General features: G+C 43.3%; 1 protein-coding gene across 1 annotated transcript; it reads left to right on the plus strand.

The window, feature by feature from the left end:
- Positions 1 to 9278: 9278 nt before the first annotated feature.
- On the plus strand, positions 9279 to 22190 carry alkbh5 (alkB homolog 5, RNA demethylase). The gene is made up of 4 exons (XM_089007185.1): positions 9279 to 11010; positions 13536 to 13616; positions 21408 to 21530; positions 21700 to 22190. The coding sequence occupies exons 1-4, from the start codon at positions 10307 to 10309 to the stop codon at positions 21857 to 21859; spliced, it is 1068 nt and encodes a 355-aa protein (XP_088863311.1). The 5' UTR covers positions 9279 to 10306; the 3' UTR covers positions 21860 to 22190.
- The last annotated feature ends 729 nt before the right edge of the window (positions 22191 to 22919 follow it).

The raw sequence follows: 22919 nt of genomic DNA on the forward strand, positions 1-22919 counted from the left end.
AATCGTGATTGAACAATACAAACACGCCTGCTCACAATAGAACGCTAAAGGAGTCGGTCACAATGCGATGCGACACAAGAAAGTGACGTATGAGGAAGTGGAGGAGAGTCCGGTGCTACATTCAGGTGCGCTCCGTTTGGCGCTATATTTGGTCCCAGACCCGTTTTCTCTCGTAAACCTTCCTGTCAAAGAGGGAACGGAATAATGGCGAAAAGGTTAGGTAAGAGAAAAGGTGATTCAGAATGCAGGGTATTTAACCTGCAGTGGACAAACGATTATTTTTATGCAAAGAAAAGGCTTATTTTTATGCAAAGAAAAGGCTGTTTGTCTCATCTGTCAAGAGGCGGTGGCGGTATTCAAAGAATACAATCTTCGCCGACACTATGAATCCCGTCACAAAGACAAGCATGATAATTTGCAAGGCCAAATATGAGCAGACAAACTCTCAAAGGAAAAAGTGGGCTACTATCTCAGCATTTGTACGCCAAGCTCAGCTGAAGAAGGCATCCATTTGGGCCAGCTTTCGGGTTGCTAAGCTGATAGCAAGCAGCGGTAAGCCTTTCATGGGCGGAGAGTTTGTTAAGAAATGTATGGATGCTGTCGCGGATGACCTGTGTCCCGAGAAGAAAGATGCATATGCCGTAGGTCTGTCGGCGAGTCCAATCACCAGACGCGGTGAAGAAATCGGGATGAATTTATATACCCAGCTGCAGCAGAAGATGAAAGAATTTGACTTTTTTCATTGGCACTGGATGAGAGCACCGACGTGCAAGACACAGCGCAACTGCTCACTTTTATTCGTGGAGTTAGCGCAAACTTTGAGAGATGCGAGGAGCTGGCAGCCCTCCAAAGTCTCAAAGGGACTACAACGGGAGAGGATATTTTTGACCAAGTGTACCAAACCATGGAGAAGTTGGACCTGAGTTACAGAACTGTGATGGTCTAAAAGACGCATTCAAGCCCAACAGTCTCATTGACTTCTATGCCGCCCTCCCAAACGACACATATCCAAACAAAAAAAAGACAATGAAAATGTCCACAGTTTTTGGCAGCACGTATATCTGCGAGAAAAGCTTGTGTGAGAAACACATGTATGCTTTCCTCTTCAGAACTATTTGAATCATATTCATAACTGCATGTGTAACAAGAAAGCATATTTTCCGAATCTGAAGCCATTGTTTTGATTCTCCAGCAATGCAAGACGTCTTGGCGTGACGTCACAAACTGGGGGCGGGACTTTCTGAAAATGCCCAATTCGCAGCTCAATTTTTTTGCAGATTTTGGACACTTTTTAGTCATTTTTATTGGTGTTTAGCATTTGAGTAAAAATATCATACTGCGTGTTTTGGGTATTTTAGATGCTATAAAACGTTTTTCTGATGTCAGTTAAAAAACAAAAAAGTGACGTCGTTTGTCCTTTAAGAGACTGCTCATATGTGTCAGAGAGATTCTGCTCTGACAACTGAGCTGAACTTTTATGGAAAACATTTTTTTTAAAGCTCCCCTATGATCGTCACACTTTTTCTGTTACAAACTGACACCCGCCCTCCATCACAGAAGGGAAAAGTTATGTGGCCCTCCTGCGTGCAGGACTGGTGAGTGCGTTTGCCGTGTTTGGCTCGTCCTTCTACATCCACAGCAGCAGTTGTACCTCCTTCTACGCCCCCTGCATCCTTTCTGTCAATCAAAACGGTCTTCACTTCCTGCACAAAAACACGCACGTGAGAACACACCTGTTTGGACACTTTTTTTGGGGTTGGCCTGTTCATGATGGAGCACCAAATTTCACGTTGCCAAATGAAACAGGCTCACGGGCGGAATCTTGTTGGGAAAAAAATGGCGGCTTCAAAGCAAAATAATAATAAATAATAAGACATTTTATTTATAATCACCTTCCAAAACTCTCAAGGTCACTTCAGTCACAGGATGAAATTTTCAGTGGGTGAGCAGCGGCAACCACATGCGCCAGCATTCACTCAATCCAGAAATAACTCGAATAGATAGAAAGCTAGCTAACTAGCTCATAGGTAGCCACCTAGATATAATAATAATACATTTTATTTCAAGCAATAGCTAGCTAGCTAGGTAGCTATCTAGATAGCTGGACAGTGAAAATAGGAAATTAACAATAATAATAATATCTCATCTCATTTTCCGTACCGCTTATTCCTCATTAGGGTCGCGGGGGTTGCTGGAGCCTATCTCAGCTGTCTTCGGGCACGAGGCGGGGGACACCCTGAATTGGTTGCCAGCCAATCGCAGGGCACACAAAGACATACAACAGTCACTCTCACCTAGGGACAATTTGGAGTGGTCAATCTGCCTGCCATGCATGTTTTTGGAGTGTGGGAGGAAACCGGAGGACCCGGAGAGAACCCACGCGGGTCCGGGGAGAACATGCAAACTCCACACAGGGAGGCCGGACCGGGACGCGAACCGGCGACCTCTGCACTGTGAAGCCGGTGTGCTAACCACTCGACTACCGGGCCGCGCTAATAATAATATAATAATAATAATACATTCAATTTATAGGCGCCTTTCAAAACTCTCAATGACACTTTACAGTCACAGCATAAGAACAAAAATGTTTTTCTGCGGGTGAGCAATGGCAGTCAGACGCGCCAGTGTTCACTCAACCTGGAAGTTACACACAGGCATTTAACTCAGAATTCAGACTTTTAACTCAGAATTCCGATTTGTAACTCAGAATTGTGATTTATCAATCAATATATATTGTATTAATAATCATAATAATACATTCAATTTGTAAGCGCCTTTCAAAACTCTCGAGGACACTTTACAGTCACAGGATAAGAACAAAAATGTTTTTCTGCGGGTGAGCAGAATTCTGATTTATAAATCAATATATATTGTATTATTATTATTATTAATAATAATAATACAATATATTCTTATTATTAATAATTATAATAATAATAATACAGTGAGACCTCAGCTTACGAACACCTTAGCTTACGAACTTTTCATCTTACGAACGTCAAATTTATGAAAATTAAACCTTGAAATACGCAGTATTTTTATGATACACACCCACCACGGCTAGTGGAGTAATCTTCGGCGGAAGAACACCAAAGCACACGACCTTCGGATCTGGCGGAGTGATCTTCGACGGAAGCACACGACCGAACAGCGCTCCAGCCAGCTCTACTTTCCACACCCCCTCTGATTGAATGAACATGTCGATCGCCTCCTTGGAGCTTTTTGCTGATAATTTTACTATTAAGGGACCGAAAAAAACCCCACCACAGGCTCGTGTTCAGCCCAAGAAGACACAAAATAAAATCACCGTCGCTGAGGAGGAGATAATTGAAAAAACACGAACAAGGTGTGCGTTTGTGTGATTTAGTGGCGGAGCACGGCTATGCTAAGTCAACCATTTCTACCATTTTCCGGAACAGAGAAGCCATCAAAGGTGCGTCTGTTGCAAAAGGAGTTTCCGTGCTCTCAAAGCGATGGTCTCGGGCAATCGAAGAAGTTGAAAAACTTCTGTTAATTTGGATTTAACGAAAAGCAGCTATCCGGCGATAACGTCAGTAATACTATTTTATGCGAGAAAGCACGGCTAATTCACGCCGATATCGTCACGCGCCAACCTGGAAGTTCGGCGCTTATTGAGGATTTTAAAGCCAGCAACGGATGGTTTGAGAACATCTGAGGGTGAGGAGGAGATGGCTGCAGCATCAAGTGAGTTCATAAAGGCAATGTTGGCAAAGTGGAATGATGTGCAGGCTTTTACCGAACAGTTCCATCCAGAAAAGACTGTGGCTATCATCAACATGATGAACGATAATGTGATGCCTCAGCTTCATAAGACCTTACAAGTCAGAAAGCAACAGGTGTCAATTAAGCTGGACGAAGCCTCTTGGATAGGAGGCGAAACGTCCGAAACCTTCAAATTTGTACAGATGACGGCTGAAGAAACCTTCTCATCGATGGACCACTCCTGTATGACTGAGAGCTTACACAGACGTACTACTAATAATAATAATAAGTACAATAGCTCTGAAATGTAATTATCGTAAAAACCATGAATCGTACTAAACGGAACTAATTATACATAAAAAGACTAGAATGTATTATTTAAAATAACTTTGTGATAGTACTCACTGTTAACATGAATGGTTTTCCGTTCCTCGTGATTGGTAAAAATCCAGGCAAAGGATCGGAATGAAATTCAACACGGCTCATAAGCTGCACACGGCTCATAAGCTCCCACACTTGCTATCTGCAATATACTTCTCCCAGAAGTATGTCGATGTTAACGTTAACATGGGGCTTGTTAAAATGTCACTGACGTTCGACTGGTTCGACATCGATGGTATTGTTTCATTGCAAATTAGAATCAGAACATTTTCTCTCCTCAAAGGCTAATGCGAACCTTCAACATTCAAGCTGAAGTGCACTCGTTGGGCTCATTTAAAGGGGCGTTTACCTGTTTCAACATGACGGCCAGTATCATCCAATCAAAATGGCGCTTTCCGCCAACTGCAGCCCCAACGGGAAATGAACGGCGAAAAAAGCGAGAATATCAGTGACGTGCAGTCAGGGGAGGCAGGTGAGGCAGTGCCTCACCTGTCATCATGGAAACCTGTCATGGAAATATCAAATGAAAAAATAAATTAAACAGTTATATGTATTTAGTGATTTGTACTTTAAAGTTCTTGTCCATGTAACTTCACCGTTTTTGGATTTTTTTCAAAATCGCTGAATTTTCACATTTACCGTTCAAATACTAAGTAGAGACGAGCGGTGAGGCAGCAGCCGGCTGAGCCTCAACATGGATTGCGCAATCACTATGCTAACTGTGCTGGCTTGCTCTGCGGTGAGACCGCATTGCTGTCCTTCTGCATATCGCTCTTAAAGCGTTCAAACACGTTTAGTATATGAACTAAATTTCTAGAGTTTAGTGTATATAATGTACAGTCACTGTACATTATAAACACCGTACTACAGTGTTGATTTTGTTTTGTTTGTATCAAAACTCTGTGCGTAGGTGAGGCACACAGTTCTCCTGCCTCATGACAGGGGGCGCTTGTGATTCCAGAGATACTTGCGACTCCACGGCTGCAGAATAATAGAATTAGTGACAGCAAGCAAGCTACTGTAAACAGGTAGCAAGTAAAGTGAAACCCTCCAGTCATTTTTTCGTGTTGCTTGGCCTCATTTTCAAAATGGAGGGTTACATATATAAAGTGAAAGAATTTTCTAAACTGGACTTTCAATCGAAGCAGGAGATAATAATTAAAGGAAGAACAACACCGGAGCTAAAAGGTTTGCTTCAGACAACGGGACGGAATACTCGCTCTTTTCAGACGGTCTGGTACACACGAAAAGGCCGGCTGTGTGGATGTCCAGCAAGAAACCGCCTTTTCTGCTTTTCCTGCCTTCTGTTCTCAACTTATGACAATGCCTGGACTCAAATGGGATATTGCGACCTAAAAAATTTACAACGGAGCCTCATCAAACATGAGCGGTCGACCGCGCACATCCAACATCAAATCGCGCTAAAAACAGGATCGACTTGGCTTTGGATGAACAGCGAAGATTCAACATCAGCATCCACAATGCTAAGGTAAAGGAGAACCGGGAGATTTTAAAAGATCTCATAAATGCCACCTGCTTCCTTGCCAAACAACAGCTGGCATTTCGTGGAAATGATGAAAGTAAAGGCTCTGCTAATCGTGGCAACTATGTTGAACTATTTACATGCTTTCGCTGAGAAAGATGACAGGCTAGCGAGACATTTGAAGACATCCACTGTATTTTCTGGCCTGTCAAACAGAATACAGAACGATTTCATTGAAGCAGTTGGTGATGTCATTAGAAATGACATTAAAAAGGAGATCGGTGCAGCCCCATTTGTTGCTGTAGAAGTAGATGAGATTGTCATTCTCAGCACTGAAAAGACTGAAAACATACAGTCGGAAGAGGACTGATCAAGGACGACTTTCTTCACTAGCAGTGATCTCCATTGAGACAGAGAGACTTTTAAAACTGAAGAAAGATAAGGAAGGCTTCTACAAAGAAGTTATCGATGGCTTTCTTCAGAAGGAGCGGCGCGTAGACTTCATTTACAAGTAAAGGTAACACGATAATAACGTTTTTTTAAATTATTTTTTCTATGCTACAGTTTGTATATATAAAGAATGCTGACATGACATTTTAAACAAAACACGTTAACTGTTGCCAATCAAATGGTGAATAAGCTACTCTGTAGAGGTCATGTTTGTAAATCTGACTGTGATGACGTCAGTGCCTCACCAGCCATGAACCTCACCGCACGTCACGGGAGAATATGTATTTTTTTATTATTATTTATGTAATTTTATCGGCGAGCCATATGCAATCATCAAAAGAGCCATATATTACTCGCGAGCCATAGGTTCCCGACCCCTGCTGTAGGCTGTCTCCTCATCGTTGTTGATGAGGCCCACCACAGTTGTGTCATCCGCAAACTTTATGAAGAGGGTGGAGCTGGGTGATGATGGTGAACAGTCATGCGTGAGCAGAGTGAAGAAGAAGTTAAGGCTTATTTAGTTGAAAACTATATTTTATGGAAACCCGTGGACGAATTATTCCCATTTTAATGGTTTCCTATTGGATTTTTTTTGTGATACACACTTTTTGGCTTACACACTCTGTCTGGGAACCAATTAAGTTCGTAAACTGAGGTCTCACTGTAATAATAATAATAATAATTGTATTTTATTATTAGTAGTAATTTTTCGTGGCAACCATATTTCAGCCGATATTTCACAGCAGCTACAGTCAAGCTTGGGTGTTTTCGACTATAATCAGTTCCAGAAAGATGTTTGACAACTGATTTGGTTGAAAACCAAAGCATTTCCCATTATAATTAATATAATCACTATCTGTTTTTTTGTCTTAGCAGAAGCAGAATCATCTTTATTGATGAATGACTTTCGATGAAAAGGTTTCTTCAGCCATCATCTGTACTTCTTTGAAGGTGACGGACGTTTCGCTTCTTATCCAAGATGCTTCTTCAGCAAACTAAACTCTTACTGGTAGTTTCGGCCCTATATATATATCCCTACTGTCCAGACGTGGCGGTGCCGAACTCTGCTATGATAGGTCCCTGCTCTCAGGATGGGGGGAGCAGAGGACTACTACCTACGGCTGATATTTCCTATTGTCCTGACTAACGACTGGCCTGATTGCCCCACTTGCTCCGGTATCCCCTCATCAGCATTACTAATCCTATGTTGCCTAAGCAGGCTGTTGTACGAACGATCCAAATTGAACCTCACACCACCATATCGGTTTAGTGAAAGATTTAGCTGTTTTATGAAAATCGCTTCTTTCACTCCCCTTTCAAACCATCTATGTTCTTTCGCTAAGATTTTAACCTTATTTTCGTCAAATGAGTGGTTGCTAGCTTTTAGGTGCATATGTACTGCCGAGTGAGGCCCAATATTATCCCTGCGATGTTGACAGTCTTTTTTTTGGAGAATTTGTTTAGTCTCCCCAATGTATTGCTCTTTACAATTTTCATTCTTACAGTGTATTGAATAAACTACATTACTTTGTTTTTCATTTGGCAGCCTATCTTTTGGATGCACTAATTTTTGCCTTCAAGTGTTCATCGGTTTGAAATAAGTAGGAATTTTGTGATGCCAAATGACTCTAGTTTTACAGAAAGTCCTGTAATGTAAGGTACTGCTACTCCTCTCCTTTTTGTATCTTCATAATTTTTGGTTTCATTCCCTATTGTTTCCTTCTGACATTTGTTAAACGACCACTGAGGGTACCCACAGTTTGTGAGTGCTTTGCTGATATGTTTTGACTGCTTTTCTCTACCTTCGTCGCTTGTCTGTATTAGGTTAGCCCGATGCTGGGGGTTCTGATAACTCCTAGTTTTTTTTTTTGTGGCTCTCTTCGTGCATTTCCAAAGCAAAATCAACGTTGTGGTGCTTGTCCGGTCGCAGGAGGTGATGGCGGCCGTCCCCCGGCTCCAGCTACCCCTACGTGGACTTGGCCCTGGGTGACGCACACGTGCAACGGCTCGTCCAGCTGCAGCTCGAGAAGGTACAAACGAGAAGGGGGCAGGGTCAGGACGCAGCTTTTGTCAAATGCCCCCCCACCCCCAGGGCCTGGAGCTGTGTCGGGTGGTCGCCATGCAGGTGGAGAACATGATGTCTGTGAGCGAGAAGCGGCTGGTGCTGCCCCACAGCAAGATCACCGTTTTATAGGCAAAGTCGTTTTGGGATTTGACCGCTGTCTTCTGTCATTTGTGGATTACATCAAATCGACCATTTAATAAGATCCAGCTGCTATCTATTTGCTATCTATCTAGCTAGCGATCTATTCGTTGTCTGGCTGGTTACCTCGCTCGCTATCTACCCGGCTATTTATTTGCTGGCCAGCTGGCTATCTAACTAGCTATCTATTAGTTGCCTAGCTAGCTGGCGACCTGGCTCGCTATCGAGCTGGCTAGCTACCATTAGCTGTTTAGCTAGCTGCCTAGTTGCCTATCTATTAGCTAGCTGGCTAGATTTCTATCCATTTGAGTTATTTCGGGTTGAGTGAACGCTTGCGCGTGTGGCTGCCGCTGCTCACCCACTGAAAATGTGATTCTATGACTGTCAAGTGACCTTGAGAGTTTTGAAAGGCGCTTAGAAATGAAATGTATTATTATAATAAATGTCAAAATTGATGAAGCTCATTTAACGGGAATGTAAACGCTTGGTGGGCCGGATGAAAGAACAGAGGCGTACTTTGGACTCCTAACACTCGAACACTTCCTACCTTCAAACGCACTTGCCACACGTAACACAGACTTCACCTGCACCAAGCACATTGAAATATAAACTGCAATGTATCTGTTGTTAAAAAATATTATTTTCCTTTGGGCTTTTCTCTTCAGTGGTCGCCACAGCGAATCAGTGTCCTCCATCGTCAGAGGGTTGATTCACGTTTGTTTTGGCCAATTGGTTTTTAAAAAAAGACAATAAAATCAAAATAAAAATAAAATAAAAAAATAACATCAAAATGGCGCATTTGTCCCAAGTACGGAAAAAGATGCGCAGTTACTTTATATTTCCAATCTATTTTAGGAGCAAATGAGTTCAGTGGGTGAGGACCGACGTCCTGAGGCGTCCCAAAATGGCAGTGGCGTCCTCGCAAGATGTCTCGCCCAAGATGGCGGCAACCCTCTACTGCGCATGGTCGAAGACCTGGCAGGTTTCCCCGAGTTTATTTCCATGCCCCCCGCCCCTCCACGTCTCTAAATATTAGCTCGCGTTTGCATTACGAGGAACGACGACGTTTCACGGCAGATTCCACAAAGTCGATCCGGATGTAAAAGACACATTTGGGGGGAAATTTAGTTGAGACTTGTGACATGTTCCTGCGTGTTTACTTTATGGCATAACCAGGCGGCGTTGACAAATCGTCCAAGCCGGGCTAAGCTAACGTTGTAGTGACGACGTCGTAAATTCGCTTTTTTTAATGAGGGGTTTATTTTCTTGTTGTTTGACTGCCTCACTCTCGGAATAACTGTTGACAGCCCCAAACATTTATTTCAAACAACGTGTCAAGGCGGCGGAGGGACGGTTGGGGAAAGCGATCCTCGCCGAGCAACCAGCGACGGAGAACCGAGGCGTCCACGCCAGCGCGGATTAGTATTCGACGTCACCCGGTCCAGCGGGGTCACCGGCGGAGGAATCCAGAGGACAAAGCTATTGCCGGCCTACCGAGCTCTCATCTAGCTGAGCCACATCCGCACAAGCGATCTGAGATTGAGCTAACAGCTAGCTGGCGAGTAAGCTAAACTGACACTCTTCCGTTTTTGGCCTCACTGCGACCTACGGTTGGCACCGGCGGTGGATTCGAGCGGACGAACCCCTTTAGCCTTGTACGAGCGTGGGATCCGAGCCACTACCGCAGCAGTGCGAATTGATTTCAAAGTCCGCCCGGCGAGAGCAGACAGGCTAACGGTAGCCTAACGGAGCACGCAGATTGATTTTTGACGTTGCGGAACGGTTAACGCGACGGCCGAGCACAATCTACCCGAACACTGACTGATATTGGACGTCATCCGAAGCGACAAACTGATCAGCGGCGGAGGAATCTGGCGGACGAGCTGCCGTGAGCCCAACTGAGCTTTCGGCTAACGAGTGTAATCAGGGCGACCTCCGCGCCAGTGTCCGCCGCTTTGCTCGTCGTGTCCGCCGACACATGACGTCCGCCAGTTAAGGTTCGCAGCACCACCACCACCACCGACCCCCGAACCCTCCCCGAAGCGGTGTTGTTTTCCGGAGCCAACATGGCCACCAGCAGCTATTCGGACCTGCGGGACAAGCTCCGCTCGATGCCGCCGCAGCGGGACGACGACTACCGGACAAGCAACGGCGGCAGCGCGGGGCGAAAGCGGCGCCGCCGGGAGTCCGACGACGACGAGTGCGACCACAGCGACGACAGCGGCGAACTCCGCGAGCAGGAGGCCCACCGGGTGCGCAGCAGCGTCGTCCAGAAGAGCCTCTTTGCGCCGGAGGAGTGCGCGCGCATCGAGCAGAAGATCGACGAGGTGGTGGCCAAGGCGGAGGCCGGACTGTACCGCGAGCACACGGTGGACCGCGCGCCTCTGCGCAACAAGTACTTCTTCGGCGAGGGCTACACGTACGGTTCACAGCTGGAGAAGCGCGGCCCGGGCCAGGAGAGGCTCTACCGCAAGGGCCAGGTGGACGACATACCCAGCTGGGTGCGCGAGCTGGTCATCCAGCGGCTGGTGGCCGCCGGCGTCGTCCCAGAGGGCTTCGTCAACAGCGCCGTCATCAACGACTACCAGCCGGGCGGCTGCATCGTGTCGCACGTGGACCCGCCGCACATCTTCGCCCGGCCCATCGTGTCCGTGTCCTTCTTCAGCGACAGCGCGCTCTGCTTCGGCTGCCGCTTCCAGTTCAAGCCCATCCGAGTGTCCGAGCCTGTCTTCGTGCTGCCCGTCCGGCGAGGCGGCGTCACCGTCCTTAGGTAGTCGTCCGTCCATCCGCTCACTCGGGTTCTTGCCTTCCAAAATGTGTCCAGATACTTTTCACCTTGATTTCAAATATACCGCATGTCTATGGTAAGAGCAGTGATGTGCGGTGAGGTTCATGGCTGGTGAGGCACTGACGTCATCACAGTCGGATTAACAAACATATGAACTCCACAGAGTAGTTTATTCACCACTTGATTGGCAACAGTTAACGTGTTTTGTTTAAAATGTCATGTCAGCATTCTTTATATACTGTATACAAACTGTAGCATAGAAAAAAATAATTTAAAAAAACGTTATCGTGTTACCTTTACTTATAAATGAAGTCCAAGTCTCTCTGTCTCAATGGAGATCACTGCCAGTGAAGAAAGTCGTCCTTGATCAGTTCTGTTCCGACTGTATGTTTTCAGTCTTTTGTGCTGAGAATGACCGCTCCACTGATGCTGTAGTAGCTGGAACAGTGAGCACGAGCTGGAGCCACATTGTCGCTTCAGGAATAGTTTCAATTAGATCCTTCTTAGCCAAAAAGCCGAGAAGCTGTCCAGGAGATTTACATTCATACTTCACCGTTTGTGAGCTATACAGTCCGGTGTTGGTCTTCCTTTAATTATTATCTGCCATTTCGATTGATCGTCCAGTTTAGAAATTTCTTTCAATTTAGATGTGTAATCCACCATTCTGAAAATAACTGCCAAGCAACACAAAAAAATTACTGGATGGTTGCACTTAACTTGCTCACTGTTTACTGTAGCCTGCTATGACAAATTCTATTATTCTGCAGCCGAGGAGTCGCAAGAAGAATTTCTAATAACCAGCGCCCCTGTCATGAGGCACGAGAACTGTGTGCCTCACCTCTGCACACAGTTTTGATAAAAATAAAATAAACACTGTAGTACAGTGTTTAGAATGTACAGTGACTGTACATTATATACACTAGCTAAAGTGTAGAAATTTAGTTCATATACTAAAAGCTTTTGAACACTTTAATCGCGATATGCAGGGGGACAGCAATGAGGTCTCACTGCAGAGCAAGCCAGCACAATTAGCATAGTGATTGCTCAATCCATGGTGAGGCTCAGCCGGCTGCTGCCTCACCGCTTGTCTCCACTTAGTATTTGAACGGTAAATGTGAAAATTCAGCGTTTTTGAAAAAAAATCCAAAAATGGTGAAGTTAAATGGAATAGAATGTTAAAGTACAAATCACTAAATAAATATAACTGTTTAATTTATTTTGTCATTTGATATTTCCATGATGACAGGTGAGGCTGTGCCTCACCTGCCTCCCCTGACTGCACGTCACTGGGTAAGAGTCAGAGTTTTCTTCCAACTTTTCACATGACTCAGAATTGCTTATTTTAGGCCAATTTCCTTTTTTTGTGGCAAGGAACGTCGCGCGTGGCGTCCTCCTGCAGAATGCTGGCGACATGATATCACAAAGTAAAAAAAAAGGCCCTTCTCAATCTGGAACTCAATCTGGAGAAACTTTCAAATATGTAATTTCCTTTTTTATTGAATGCAGCGTGAGGGCAGTGGTCATCCACTCTGTTTTTAATTTCCCATTTTATTAAAAGCAGTGATCACTTTGAGCTCATAGTGCTAAGGTCGTGGGTTCAATCCCGGTGTGTAGTTTGCACGTTCTCCGCAGGCCTGAGCTTTGTTGTTTTTTTTTAATTTTTTTTCTTGATGTTGATTGAAGGTGAAATATTTTCCCATTTCCACTAATGCACCACCATCAAGTGTAAGAGGTGGTGGGGGTCTATCAGTCACCATTTTGTTTATTGTTATTTTTTTAGGTTTTATGTTAGCATTGAACTATGTTGACGTGGAAGACTTTGAATACAGACCCAAGTACAATTGACTTCATTTGTGAGAAATAGGGGCCCGGGCTGCCTATGAATAACACAAATTAGAGCGAGCTAGCTACTAGCTAGCTAGTATACTAAAACTTGCATTTATGAACATTTTAAATCTATCTATTCTTCCAGACTGAGTGATATTTACCACTCAGGTGCTAATTATTAAAGCTAGCTAGCTACTCGCTCGCTAGTATACTATAACTGTTACATTCATGAATATTTTACGTGTTTCTATTTTTTCATACTGAGGGATTCTAATCACTCAGGTGCTAGTTATTAAAGCCAGCTAGCTACTAGCTGGCTAGTATACTAAAACTTACATTTATGAACATTTTAAATATCTCTTTTTTTCCAGACTGAGTGATTTTAATCACTCATATGCTAGTTATTAAAGCTAGTTCAATTTAGACACAATCTTTTTTTTCTGTTTTTATTTTTGTTGTTTTACTGTTAATTTGGTAGAAATGGAATGTTTTGAATCTGGATACAAGTTTTTTTTAACTTTATGTTACTTCCGGGTTGAGTGAACGCTGTCTCGTGTGGCTGCCGCTGCTCAACCATAGAAAAAATATCCTGTGACTGTAAAATGTCCTTGAGAGTTTAGAAATGCGCTTATAAATGAAATGTATTATTATTAAATAATTGAGCCTGCTTTGTGTCTCAGCGGCTACGCTGCCGACGACATCACCCACTGCATCAGACCCCAGGACATCAAGGAGAGGCGAGCCGTCATCATCTTAAGGAAGTTAGTCAAAAGCATTGCTTATTCTTTTTATTACATATCTTTTTTATTGGGGGTGGGGTCCTGTCATGTCTGACCCTAATTGAGACACTTGGCCCAGCCACTTGCCTTGGAGGCTTGTTTGGGGAGTAAAAGTCACCAAAACGGAGAGTTTTGGCTATAAAAACGTCAGGCTCCAAAATGGGGTGTGCCTGGTAAATTTTTTCGTCGTTGGGGGGGGCATATCAACATTGAGTTTTGCATTAATAAGTTTACTTGCATGTTTGATTTAAAAATGGATGACTTGTGTCACATAAAATTTTATCTCCATTTTTTTGGTACCTATTTTTTATTTTAACCAAACACGTCATATAGAGTAAGCAATGCATTTTCCATTTGCATTGTAGCCACAAGGGGGCACAAGCTAGTGTCTTATTGTGCCAGTCCCGAGCCCGGATAAATACAGAGGGTTGTGTCAGGAAGGGCATCCGACGTAAACATTTTTGCCAAAACAAATATGCGAATCAAACCTCTGAATCCCATACCGGATCGGTCGAGGCCCGGGTTAACAACGACCGCCATTGGTACTGTTGACCCTTAGGGTGCCAGTGGAAAATTGACGACTGTTGGTTGAAGAAGGAGAGGAGGGAGGTGTGCCCGCAGGAAAAGAGAGAAATGGAACGCCAAGAGTATAGAACTAAGAATAGGAACTTTGAATGTAAGAACAATGACAGGTAAAGGTCGAGAGCTGGTTGACATGATGCAGAGAAGGAAGATAGACATACTGTGTGTCCAGGAGACCAGGTGAAAGGGAGCTCGAAGCTTAGGGTCAGGGTTTAAGTTGTTCTATCATGGTGAAGACAGAAAGAGAAATAGAGTTGGGGTTATCTTAAAAGAGGAGTTTTTTAGGAATGTCTTAGAAGTAAAAAGAGTATCAGATAGAATAAGTCTGAAGCTAGAAATTGAAGGCGTGATGTTTAATGTTGTTTGTGGGTATGCCCCACAAGTAGGAGAAGGAGAAATTTTGGTTGGACTTTGATGAAGTCATACAGAACATCCCGAGAAGTGAGAGGGTTGTAATTGGTGGAGACTTCAATGGACATGTTGGTGCAGGAAACAAAGATGATGAGGACGTGATGGGCAGGTTTGGACTCCAGATGAGGAACGCTGAAGGATAGATGGTGGTTGACTTTGCTAAGAGACTGGAAATGGCTATTGTGAATGCTTTCTTTCAAGAGACAGGAACATAGGATGACCTATAAGAGTGGAGGCAGAATTACACAGGTAGACTGCATTTTGTGTCAACGGCGCCATCTAAATGAAATCAGTGACTGCAAAGTAGTGGTTGGTGAGAGTGTAGCCAGACAGCATAGGTTGGTGGTGTGTAGGATGACGCTGTCAGTGAGGAAGATGAAGAAACCAAAGGCTGAAGTGAGGACAAAATGGTGGAAGTTGAAAAAGGAAGAGTGTTGCATGACATTTAGGAAGGAGGTAAGACAAGCACTGGGTGGGCAAGAGGTCCTTCCAGATGACTGGCAAACTACAGCAAACACAATCAGAGACACAGTTCGGAAAGTACTTGGTGTATCGAGTGGAAGAAAGGTAGATAAAGAGACTTGGTGGAATGGGGAGGTGCAGGAGTGTATACAGAGAAAGAGGTTAGCAAAGAAGAAGTGGGACACTGAGAGGACGGACGAGAGTAGAGAGCAGTACAAGGAGGTGCAGCGCACAGTTCAAGTAAAGGTGGCAAAGGCCAAACAAGAGGCCTATGATGACTTGTATGCTCGGCTGGACAGCAAGGAAGGTGAGACTGATCTTTACAGGCTGGCGAGAATGAGAGACAAAGATGGTAAGGACCTGCAGCAAGTTCGGGTGATTAAGGATAGAGATGGCCATATATTAACAGGTGCCAGTAGTGTGATGGCAAGATGGAAAGAGTACTTTGAAGAATTGATGAATGAGGAAAATGAGAAGGAACAAAGAGTAGAAGACGTGACTGTTGTGGACCATGAAGTAGCAAACCTTAGCAAGGATGAAGTGAGGAGGGCACTGAAGAGGATGAAAGGGGGGAAGGCACTCGGGCCTGATGATTTCCCAATCAAGGTATGGAAGTGTCTTGGAGAGGTGGCGGTGGTGTTTCTGACTGGGTTATTCAACAAGATCTTAGATGGTGAACAGATGCCTGAAGAATGGAGACAAACTGTACTCGTGCCCATATTCAAGAACAAGGGAGATGTCCAGAGTTGTACTAACTACAGAGGAATAAAGTTGATGAGCCATACAATGAAACTCTGGGAAAGAGTAGTTGAAGCGAGACTAAGAGCAGAAGTGATGCCCAAAAAAAAAGGAGTACGACAGATGCAGTCTTTGCTTTAAGAATGCTGATAGAGAAGTACAGAGAAGGTCAGAAGGAATTACATTGTGTCTTTGTAGATCTGGAGAAAGCGTGCGACAGGGTGCCCAGAGAAGAGCTGTGGTATTGCATGAGGAAGTCTGGAGTGACAGAAAAGTATGTCAGAGCGGTGCAAGACATGTATCATGACTGTAAGACAGTTGTGAGATGCGCTGTCGGTATGACTGAGGAATTCAAGGTGGAGGTGGGACTCCACCAGGGGTCAGCTCTGAGCCCCTTCTTGTTTGCTATGGTGATGGACAGGCTGACAGACAATGTTAGACAAGAATCTCCTTGGACCATGATGTTTGCAGATGACATTGTGATCTGTAGCGAGAACAGGGAACAGGTGGCGGAGAAACTAGAGATGTGGAGATATGCCCTGGAAAGGAGAGGAATGAAAATCATTCGCAGCAAGACGGAATACATGTGTGTGAATGAGAGGGATCCAAGTGCAAGAGTGATCCTACAGGGAGAAGAGATAAAGAAGGTGGAGGACTTTAAGTACTTGGGGTCAACTGTCCAGAGCAATGGAGAGTGTGGAAAAGAGGTGAAGAAGCGTGTCCAGGCAGGCTGGAGCGACTGGAGAAAAATGTCAGGTGTGATGTGTGACAGAAGGGTTTCAGCTCGGATGAAAGGAAAAGTGTATAAAACAGGGGTGAGACCAGCCATTATGTTTGGACTGGAGACGGTGCCACTGAAGAAAAGACAGGAAGCAGAGCTGGTGGTAGCAGAGCTGAAGAAACCGGAAGTAACATAAAGTTGAGGTTTTCTTTGGGAGTGACCAGGTTGGATAGGATAAGGAATGACTACATTAGAGGGACAACTCATATTAGAGGCTTTGCAGAGAAAGTCAGAAAGGCCAGACTGAGATGGTTTGGACATGTCCGGAGGAGAGAGAGTGACTATATCGGCAGAAGGATGCTGAGCCTTGAACTGCCAGGCAGGAGACCGAGAGGAAGACCGAAGAGGAGGTTTATGGATGTGGCCAAAGAGGACATGAAAGTAGCTGGTGTGAGAGAAGAGGATGCACAAAACCGGGATAGATGGAGGACATTGGATTGGATTGGATTGGATTTGCCTTTATTAGTCTCGCAGTGGAGAAATTTGATTGTCCTGTGGCGACCCCTGAGGGGAAAAGCGAAAGGAAAAGAATATATATATATATATATATATATATATATATATATATATATATATATATATATATATGTATATGTATATGTGTGTGTGTGTATATATATATATATATATATATGTGTGTGTGTGTATATATATATATATATATATATATATATATATATGTGTGTGTGTGTGTGTGTGTGTGTGTGTGTGTGTGTGTGTGTGTGTGTGTGTGTATATGTATATATATATGTGTATGTGTATATATGTATGTGTGTATATATATGTGTATATGTATGTGTATATATGTATGTGTGTGTATATTGTATATATATATATGTATGTGTGTGTGTGTATATATATATGTATGTGTGTGTGTGTGTGTGTGTGTGTGTGTGTATCAGGGACGTGTGTTGAGGTTCATGGCTGGTGAGGCACTGACGTCATCATAGTCAGATTTACAAACATATGAACTCTACAGAGTAGCTTATTCACCATTTGATTGGCAACAGTTAACGTGTTTTGTTTAAAATGTCATGTCAGTATTCTTTATATAAACTGCAGCATATCAAAAAATAAAAAAACATCATTATCGTGTTACCTTATAAATGAAGTCCATGCGCCGCTCCTTCTGAAGAAAGGCATCTATACCTTCTTTGTAGAAGCCTTCCTTATCTTTCTTCACTTTTAAAAGTCTCTCTATTTCTTTCAATTTAGATATGTAATCCTCCATTCCGAAAATAAGGCCAAGCAACACGAAAAAATGACTGGATGGTTGCACTTAACTTGCTAACTGTTTACTGTAGCTTGAATCAGAATCAGAATACCTTTGTTCGTCCCACAATGGGGATTGCTCTCACTAATACTATTATTCTGCAGCTGAAGAGGCGCAAGAATATCTGTAATCACCAGCGCCCGCTGTCATGAGGCAGGAGAACTGTGTGCCTCACCTATGCACCCGGTTTTAATAAAAATAAAATAAACACTGTAATTCAGTGTTTATATTGTAAAGTGACTCGACATTATATACACCAGCGAAACTGTAGAAATTTAGTTCATAGACTAAAAGTGTTTGAACACTTTAATAGCGATATACAGAGGGACAGCAATGCGGTCCACTGCAGAGGAAGCCAGCACAGTTAGCATAGTCATTGCGCAATCCATGTTGAGGCTCAGTCGGCTGCTGCCTCACCGCTCGTCTCTATGTATGTATGTGTGTGTGTGTATATACAGTAAAGTCTCGTTATATCGATATTCTCGGGAGTTAGAAAAATGTCGATATAACCGTAGTGTCGATATATCAGTCCTGCGCCGAACTGCATTAACAAAAGAGGGCATCCAAGCGCCATATAAGAAACGGAGCTGGCTATGAGCTCGCTTGTGTTTTGCATTTGATTAAAAAGTGGCATCGGTTGTCCTTTAATACACAGTATGGAATGTCCAGTAATTTTCAAAATCATCACGCTTCAGCAGACAAAACAAGAAACATTGTTGCAAAAAACGATTGCATTCATATCCAGTACAGTGGGCATGTACATAACACAACAGGGAAACTGCAACGCTTACATCTTACTGTATTATGTATGCAATTTAAAAAAGTCATCAATCTTCTTCTGCTTCCCATTTTTACCTTTTAACACAAACACTTCAGTCTCGTCTGCTGCACATGAGCTAGCGTCTGAAAATGAAAATGGCTCTGCTACACGGGAGCGGTCACGTAAAAAAACTCACGTGACAAAGTCGACCAATGGCGCGACCGATGGTGTATCGATATAAACATAGCAAAATGGCCGGCGGGAGATGAAAAAGAGCACCGTAGTAACCGGATTATCGTAATAACCATGAATCGTACTAAACGGAACTAATGATACAAAAAAAGACTAGAAATTCGCCCGGGAAATGAATATAGTATCGTAATAAGCAGTATTATCAATATAACCGATAGACATAACGAGACTTTACTGTATATGTGTATATGCGGTAAAGTCTCGTTATATCGATATCGGTTATATCAATAGTACCGCTTATTACGATACTATTTCTATGAACGCAAGGAGAAAATTACATGCGCGCAGGGTCGGATGTTTCGATAGTCCGATTATATCGATATTTTTTCGGACTCCCGAGAATATTGATATAACGAGACTTTACTGTATATGTGTGTGTATATATATATATATATATATATATATATATATATATATATATATATATGTGTGTGTGTGTGTGTGTGTGTGTGTGTGTGTATGTATATATATATGTGTGTGTGTGTGTGTATGTATATATATATATATATGTGTGTATCTATGTATATATATATATATATGTGTGTATATATGTATATATATGTGTGTGTGTGTATATATGTATATATATATATATATATATATATATATGTGTGTGTGTGTATATATGTGTATATATATGTATATATGTAGTATACATGTGTGCGTATGTATGTGTATAATGTATATATATATATATATATATATATATATATATATACAGTAAAGTCTCGTTGTATCGATATTCAAGGGAGTCCGAAAAAATATTGATATAACCGGGACTATCGATATATCCGACCCTGGTTGCATGTAATTTTCTCCGTGCGTGCATAGAAATAGTATCGATATAACCGGGACTATCGATATAACGAGACTTTACTGTATATATATATACAGAGAAACCTCGGTTTACGAACGTTACATTTCTGAAAATTTTACCTCGGAATACAAACTATTTTTCGGGATACACACGGAGCTGCCACAATGAGTGATGTGTCGTTTGTGAACGAGCCCGTTATCCTAACAAGAAAATGGTGGCCACTGTTTTTGTCCTCTATTCCCCGCCCCCAGTCTTCGGTTACCGGTTAAAGCTACGTGATTGGTCAATAACGCAACAGTGGGGGATGAATTTACAGAGTGAGGCCGTTCTCCAAAAAACAAAATGGCGTCTTCGGTTAAAGCCACGTGATTGGTCAAGAACCCAGCAGTGGGTGCAGGGGGGTAAACATTAAAGAGACAGGCAGACAGAGAGCGTGAGAAAACACACACGAAAGGGAGAGGACAGATCTTGAAACAAAAAAAAGTGAAAAAAACAAGTAAAATGGATAGAAAACAATGAAATTTGGACCCATTTCAACTTGGATAGTTCAAAAGCAGAGTGTAGACTGGATGGTTAAAATATCCCATCAATCAAGCTGCACAAATAACCAGCACAAGTCATCTGTACACTTGATGCAAAAAGCTATCAACCCAGCTAAACAGATCACAATTGATGAAGAACTAGATACAATTATCACAGAGAAAGCACCTCCAAGGGATCATTCCTCAATATGGTGAAAGAAGCCTATGTTCCTCATCAAGTGTTTAATGCTGAGGAAACCGGACACTGCATTCCATCAAGCCATTAACCACGATCACAAAGGTAAATAAAATGACTTTATTGTACTGTAGTTTGACCGAAAAAAGACATTGCAGCAGTCCTTCCATCACGCCAATGTATTTTGCTGTACATGTTTGGTCTGAAAATTGTGTTGCACCCCAAAGCCGCCAGAAGAGGGCATCCAAGCTCCATAAAAGTAATTTATCAGCCTGTAGAAGCGGAGGTGGCCACTGGAGGTCGCCATTTTGTGCCTCTTTTTTGGGGTGAGAGATTTTCCCCCAACCTTGCCTCAAAATGGCACAAGTGAATTCTTAATCGATTGCAAACATGTATGCTTTCCTCTTCAGAACTATTTGAATCATATTCCTAACTGGATGTGTAACAAGAAAGCATATTCTCTGAATCTGAAGCCATTGTATTTATATTCACAAGCAATGCAAGACGTCTTGGCGTGACGTCACGAACTGCGGGCGGGACTTTCTGAAAATGCCCAATTCGCAGCTCAATTTTTTTTGCAAATTTTGGACACTTTAAGTCATTTTTATTGGTGTGTTTTGTATTTGACTAAAAATATCATACTGCGTGTTTTGGGTATTTTAGATGCTATAAAACGTTTTTCTGATGTCAGTTAAAAAAACAAAAAAGTGATGTCGGTTGTCCTTTATAAGCCTTAGAAAATTATGTTTTATGGGAACCTGGGAACGGATTATTCTCATTTTAATGGTTTCCTATCGGAAATTATTTTTTTGGGATACACACTTTTTGCCTTACACACTCTGTCTGGGAACCAATGAAGTTTGTAAGCCAAGGTCCCCACTGTATATACATTCAAATTGAAGAGTGCTGTGACTTTGAATGACGACTGTCGCCATGCCGGACATATGCCGTCTGTGGTGTAACATGTCATTTTTGTTCAGAACCAGACCCGACGCCCCCAGACTGGACACTGACAGCCCTTTAAGGTCGACCCCGGTGGAGCGGGCACCCCCCCTCAAAGCCAACCGCTCGCATCGCAAGGCCGACCCGGACGCCGCTCACAGGTACGCCAAAAGCACAAACAATCGATTGGCAACTCAGGTTGTCAATCATCTATATATATATATATATATATATTTATTTATTTTTGTCGTGACATGAGCTCGTTTGTGCGCGATTCGGTTTTGATGGAATTCCTTCAAGTGATGTCAAAAATCCGGCGTTTGGGTTCAGGCCGCGCGTGCTGGAGATGGACAAGGAGGAGAACCGGCGGCCGGCGGCGTTCGGCCATTGGCGCCACAGCGCCTCGGCGGACGAGCGCAGGGAGCGCGACGCGGACGACGACAAACACCGCGAGAGCTCGTCGCGCAAAGTCAAAATGCGGCGCCACTGAGGGGCCACCGCCAGCTTTCTTTTCTTTTTTTTTACTTTTAGTTTAGCTGGAGAGCAGGCTTGGGGGCCGGGGGCTGTTTGTGTTGTGACGATGTCCATCCCTTCAAAAGCTGCTTGTACATAAGAAAAGCCCAAATCTGTAAAAAAAAAATATTTGTCTTAGTCGCCTTTTTGGGTCTTTTTTTGTTTCGCTATACATTTTTCTCACCCTATCATATTCGTTTGTCAGCCTCGGAGGATTGAAAAACGGGCGGCCTCCTTTGCCCAAGAGGCCCCCCTCCTAAAGTGTGATTTGATTCTTTTTCTCCATTAAAGCACAACATTCTTCCTCACTCGCCGTCTTTTTTCCTGCTTTCCCCACGTGGCCGCGCCGTTTGGCACACGCTTCTCTGGTTACGCATTTACAGAAAGAAACACACCACGCAGAAGATAAGACTTTTGCATTGGGAGGGGGTGGTCATGCTGGCTCAAGCGCCAAAAGGAGCAGAGTGGGGCTATTAATATTTAACGGCACAACATGTTGCCAGAGCGAGTCCATGACGTTAGTTGACCTTTTTAGCCCCAACATATTTAACGGGATGGTAAAATGTGGCTCAAGTTGGCCGTCGACGAAAAGCCGTGACTGCGGTTGCCTTCTTTTTTGACCCAAAAGCCCAACCGTAGTTCAAATGAGAAGTCTAAGATGGCACCTGAGTAGGCAGCATTCTCAAAGCCCCGCTTCGTTGAGTGGAAAAGTCCGTCCGGTTGGACAGCCTGCAACTGGATGGACGCATGGCTTGAGGAGTCCCCGATGAAAAGATAGGAGTAGTACATCATCCAAACATTTATGTCTCATAAGAAACCATTAAAATGAGAATTATCCGTTCCCAGGTCACCATAAAAAATTTCTATGAAATAAGCCTTAGAACTACACAAAATATACCTTATTGCGTGTTTGCTTTCAACATTTAGCTTGCAGTAGATGTGCACATTCCACCATGACGTCCCTGATCCACTGCTGAAAAGGGTGCTTTGATCCTCTCCTCTTTCATCGAGAACTGCTTCATTTCACAAAGGGTACA

Source organism: Hippocampus bargibanti, linkage group LG10, assembly GCF_051943395.1.
Source record: "Hippocampus bargibanti isolate YZ-2025 linkage group LG10, ASM5194339v1, whole genome shotgun sequence".
NCBI lineage: Eukaryota > Metazoa > Chordata > Actinopteri > Syngnathiformes > Syngnathidae > Hippocampus > Hippocampus bargibanti.

Bases quoted from the DNA above. Each gene is read 5' to 3' on its own strand.
- alkbh5 (XM_089007185.1), top strand. From the start codon at position 10,307: ATGGCCACCAGCAGCTATTCGGACCTGCGGGACAAGCTCCGCTCGATG. The intron at 13,617-21,407 runs GTTAGTCAAAAG...ATTTTTGTTCAG, and splicing joins GCCGTCATCATCTTAAGGAA to AACCAGACCCGACGCCCCCA. The intron at 21,531-21,699 runs GTACGCCAAAAG...GTTTGGGTTCAG, and splicing joins GACCCGGACGCCGCTCACAG to GCCGCGCGTGCTGGAGATGG.